Source organism: Bombus pascuorum, chromosome 16 (assembly GCF_905332965.1).
Source record: "Bombus pascuorum chromosome 16, iyBomPasc1.1, whole genome shotgun sequence".
NCBI lineage: Eukaryota > Metazoa > Arthropoda > Insecta > Hymenoptera > Apidae > Bombus > Bombus pascuorum.
Window position 1 is genome coordinate 4,251,228 of NC_083503.1, and position 5,655 is coordinate 4,256,882.

Consider the following 5,655-nt stretch of genomic DNA (forward strand, 5'->3'; position numbering starts at 1 on the left):
CGACTTAAACCCAGAAAAACAAAAAAATAAACGCAAAAACCGAAAATCCACGACACATATTAGACCATGGCTACGTCGTACCGACGCGTATCGGTACTTTTGCCTAAACACACTATACTCAAATTCATTGTTTATTGTGAATCTCAAAAATGTACAAAAAAGCAAATATTGGCTAAATAAACTATTTAAAAAGAAAAAAAAAAGACTGTCCGAGGAGTGTAAGAGCAGTAACTTGACTCTCCGAGTTGTTGAAGAGAAGTGTCTGACCCATCTCGTACTATTTAGGAGGAAAGCTCGATGTGGGTGTAGCCTTTCTGAACTAAGGACGCGGATTCGTTGTTCACACTTTTAGGTAGAAAAGTGAGGGTAAAAAGTGAGGCCCATGGGTATCCTTGTTCTTGGGAAAACGCACCTATTTCGTGGGGCATATCTGCTTTTTCCGTAATTAGCAAGAGTGTGCAATAAACCCAAGGACCGTTCAAAGGACCATCAACAAACCCAAAAATACTTGTGTGGATAGAAGTTAAGCTGGAAAGCTTCGGTTTGTGGTGGTTCTTTGCGTTTCTTGCAGGTCAGTGTAACGAGGGGTAGGCCTTGGCGGCGAGGTCGAAAGGGACGTAGCACGGATCCTTTCGCGCGACGTAACACAATTCCTTCCTTGCTCTTGTCCACGCATGGCCATCCTTTTTCCCTGCCTTCTTTTATGAGGCGATTTATCGTTTCTTCCGTTCGTCCCAACAATCTACTAACAATCTAGTACCACACAGGTTCTTCTCCTCTGATTTTATCCAGAAGTCATTGATTCTTTCTATACTATCGCATCTGAATCTCGCTATCACCGCTTGATCCTTTCCTCTACATTCCTCTTTCGACACTGTGCTCTGCTTCCCTCTCTTAATCCATTGTACTTTTTGTTTCTTTTATTATTCTGTTATATATATATATAGTGTTTTTGCCCTGACCTGTCCACCTGCACTAAACTTCTGCCAGGTTCTCCTCCATCCGATGTCCTCAGTTCTCTCACGTTTATGCCCTCTTCTTCATAATATTGTTCCCTTTCCTCTTTCCAGTATTTGGGGATTATATTATTTGTATCGCTTGACTTTGATTTTTCTTCGTACCTTACGTCTCTTCTGTCCGCTACGATTCTTAACTTGTCCATTTTATTTCCTTCCATCATTACGTGCGAGGACGTGTTAAAATATTCCCTTAAGACCCTCTTTATGTTTTTCGTTCATAATTTTTCTAACTTTTCCGATTTTTCCCATCCCCATATAGCTGCTACGCGATGTTCTTCACCAATTGCCGAAAATCATTATTTTTTTCCAGGCTATTTTTGAACCTCTTCCCCCTATTCCCCATGTCCGTTTTATGGCTATCACGGCCTTCTTTGCTATCTCACTCAAATGCTTTTCTTGACTCTCTGTATTTTTTTTTCTTTCTTCTTTTGCGGAATGTATTCTAAATACTTAAAGTTTTCTACCTTTTCTTCTAGTTTTACTCCATCGCCCTAATTTCCTTTTCCTCTTTTCCTTTGGCTTCTTTTTTTTTCCTGACTATAGATACTTTCGACTTTTTCGCGTTTAACGTTAAATCTTTTCCTTTCTCGAAAGTCGCTACAAGGTCGGTGAAAACGTGTACATATATATACACTATACTCTGTACGTTTTTATATGTACTTTTTTACTAAGTAATTAAATCTCACCGAATTATATCGTTAAGTTTTGTTGTAAAATGTTACATCATTTTCATGAAAATTCACATTCATAAAATTCAAACATTTCTACAAAATACAGATCATTTGGAATTCAGATTTTCGACATTATAACGTAATCTTTGTTTTCGTCGATTCTACAAAAGTGCCGCCATCAAGCATGTGTTACGTGTCTGACAGAACCCCTTTATCATTTGAACATGGCCCATTAAAACCACAAAGTTTTTCGTACAAATACTCCACTCTTTCAGTTGTAAGATTATAAAAGCTATTCCCAAACTTCAAAAATCGATTCTTCTTGTATTATTCCTCAAAGAGTAAATTTTATTTCATTTTGCAGAATAATTATAGCCCTTAACATTTTACAATTACAATGCTAATATTTTCTTGACAGTTAAGCGAAGTTTATCGTATGTAGTAAACTTCTTTGAACCAATTTTGACATATCAAAGTTTATTTAAAAAAGAAAAACAAAAACCTCCGTATGGTTTATGACGTGGCACATACATGACCGTAAAAATTGTACATATTCTCGTAGTTTATGATATTCTGTGATTTTACGTGATTATAACACGTTGTGTCTCTAGTTTTTCTTCGAATAATCAAAATTAGTATCCAACCCATAGCAGTTTACCACAGACAATTTATTATCGCTATCTGTGGTATCTCTTTCCACAGGCGAAGGTGACGATGGACAAGCGGCCGTACCGCGCGCTCGAACTTTACATTTTCTTACACGAGATGCTTCGGAAGGTCATTAGAAAGGAAATGTATATCTTTGAAACTTGTGAGAAGTTGGATGTCATTGATAAGATATACGGAGGTACGAAAAACAGGATTTTCGCATATAGAAAGAAATGATTTTACAGGAAAATGTTTAGAATGTCACATGTAGACTTTGCAACAATCTACAAAATAAGACGTATGAGGTTAGAAACCCTCCGTATGATGATTTACAAAAGAATAGAAATCGTTAAAATATGCCTTCTCTCATTCGTATGTTATTCAACATTCGTAACGATAAAAGGAATGCGCTAATGAATTCACGCAAACGCATTTCGAAATTTCGTGAAACTCTTCGTTTAGAAATTGTGTAAGTTACTGATTGATTTTGAATATAAATACACATATCCTTTCTAAGCAATGTCATAAATGAATATATTTAGAAATAACACAAATGAAAAGACAAAATGGAACGGATAATGAGCCCCTTCTTCGTAAAATTCTATTTATATTGTTTTTGCTTAAAGGAGAAAAAGGAAACTTTCAAATAGTCAGTACAGAAAACATAATATTATCAAGAGCAAAATTATTATACCGCATAATTTAGTGATCTGATGTATCCAGAACAGCCTGAAATAATCGAAAATATATGTATTTATATTAGTTTCTATTTTTTATACTACGACACCTTTATACGCACCTTGATAATCGTTGTCGGGCTAGTGAGTTAAAATCTTCTTTCAGAATAAATTTCTTAATTCCCATCAGGTAAATAGCAACATACTTGTCCCAATTCATATCCTCCAAATCTAGTTTGAACTTATCGCTGTCGTTCAACATTTTTACTTTTCTCGCTAAGTCGGAACAGTTATCTCTTTGGAAAGTCCATTCGTGCAAGATGAAATATTGTAGCGATGTAAACAGCTTATTGCCATTTTTTAGAAGTTTCATCAATCTGAAATATTATTTTTGGTTATTATTAAAGATGAAGACAGAGGCTATCTCCGAAAGCTTGTTCTCGTTGTTCGAGGATTGGTAGAATACTCACATTGGTTTACTACCTCGGAGTCTTAAAAATGTATCTATGACGAACGCAGGTAAAAGATACGGAATTACACTCAGAATGTTGAAAATATATCTATTAGCTATCATTGGACAACCCGGGTACCATAGCGTATCCTTCATTGGGTTTTCTATGCTACACTTCACCATGGCATCTTTCATCTGACCCCATCTAGACAATTGAAACAATTACATTTGTACAATTAACCGAATTACGCATAAAGTTAACTTTATTGCTATCCGAGTATCTCAGGAAATATTATGCAATTAAATAAGTATTACATTATATTCACTATTTTTCTAAATTAACGTATTGAGATCAAAAGTGGACTTTTGTATTTTACGTTTGTTTGCAATTCCATTGTCCACGTTACTTAAATAAACTGAAACTTTTGGAATACTCTAACAATCGGATCACATTAGTTGAAAAAAATTCGTAATAACTATTACGTAAAAGGGTATGCGTTACTCGTGCAGTTGTATACTTTAACTTCATGATCACGATGTAGCGTGACATGCCATGCAGTACATATTATCGTGTCGACTACGAAATCGACAGGCACTACATCCAATCTTGCATCTCTCCTACCTCGTATAGCTGTAGCAAATCCTTTGCCAATTAGCAGAAAAGTACCTGGTAGCATTACATTGGTTTACAAATTATTTGTGATTTGCGATTAGCAGAAATGTAATGCTAAATAGATAGGAATGAATTCTCGTAATAGCGAGCAACAACAAATTTGAATTACAATAATGGTCATCTAGTTGAAAGCCTCACATTTAGCCACTCACAAACTAACCGATTAAATCCACTTTTGTGAAATGTAAGGTGTATTGAGCAATTACTATTGAAGAATATCTATTAAAATACCTGTAATTCCAGAAATATTCTGTATCCAACCAGGATATGGTTCTTGCAGAGAAGCACCAATTATGCTTGGCCGTACTATCGCAACTGGCAGGTGTTTACTATTGCTTGCTACAATCTGCTCAGCTAAATTCTTACTGAATGTGTAAGTATTTGGATAAGTTTTTAAAATGCTACTTTCCATTAGCTTTATCGAAGTTTTATCGAGTTTGTCACACATATCGATTACCGCTGAAGGATTCCAGCTCGTACTGCAAATTCAATAATAAGTGAACATATTCTGCACGATATAATTGTAAATATAATATTCGTAAACCATAGAACTAAATTTGCGTATAATTTATTCTTACGTATAAACTTTTTCCTCAATCTCATCTAGGTTCGCATTACTATAAGCTGTGCTAACGTGGACAAAGCCTATTGGATGCTTTAGTTCGTTCCAAAGTTGGACGACACGGGCGGTACCTTTCGTATTCACATTGACAGCGACGTGTAACGGCTCGTTGAACCTCACAGTGGCCGCGGCGTGAAACACTATGTTTACTTTCTCTAGCAACAGACTTCTATCTTCTTGCGAAACACCTAAATCCGGCAGACTCACGTCACCTTTCACGGCATAAACTCTGCTGAAAAGTGAGGGGTTCTTTGCTTTAATGCCATCATAAATCTGAAAACGAAAATTCCGGATGTGGGAGTTAATCAATTTGGCTCCTGACAGGCTTAAATATTGAACGAAACAAGAATATATTTACGAACGGGATCATCCATGATCTTCTTAAATCGTTCTTCTATCGTTTCGTTCGTTTTTGGACGAATTAGTATATAAATGGCAGCGATGCGTGGACATACGCGCATCAGTTTTTCCAGAAAACCTTTTCCAAGGAAACCGGTTACTCCAGTCACAAGAATCCCACTACCGGCGTAGAATTCTTCGAGAGTATTCGTCTTAATCAACCTTTTATTGATCGAATTTTCATTCCCTTCTTTATTAATTGTATCCATGTTTCAGAATCTTCACACTTGCAGTCCCTATATTTGCCACTGAATTATCAAATAGAAAGTTGGAAAGTTCTTAAAATAATGTACAAAATTTGATATAGTTGTAATCTTCACTTTAAACAATCCTTTTTACTCTTTCCTTTGGTTTCTTTATTTTTTGTTTTATTTGTTTATGTGTGGATATTGCAGTATGCAGTGACCGGTATTTCGTGTGGAAAATAGTTGCACCTCGTGAATACTTGTATGTGACTTTTCTGTGCACCCATGGGGGGGGGATGAGCACAGTGCG

At 36.0% G+C, this 5,655-nt stretch overlaps 1 protein-coding gene across 1 annotated transcript; it reads right to left on the minus strand.

Moving 5' to 3' along the window:
* Window positions 1-2,924: 2,924 nt before the first annotated feature.
* On the minus strand, window positions 2,925-5,454 carry LOC132915328 (fatty acyl-CoA reductase 1-like). Its single transcript, XM_060975132.1, has 7 exons — window positions 5,124-5,454; window positions 4,718-5,034; window positions 4,371-4,618; window positions 3,950-4,133; window positions 3,486-3,671; window positions 3,138-3,392; window positions 2,925-3,067 (listed from the first exon to the last, which is right to left on the minus strand). The coding sequence occupies exons 1-7, from the start codon at window positions 5,367-5,369 to the stop codon at window positions 2,989-2,991; spliced, it is 1,515 nt and encodes a 504-aa protein (XP_060831115.1). The 5' UTR covers window positions 5,370-5,454; the 3' UTR covers window positions 2,925-2,988.
* Window positions 5,455-5,655: the final 201 nt, after the last annotated feature.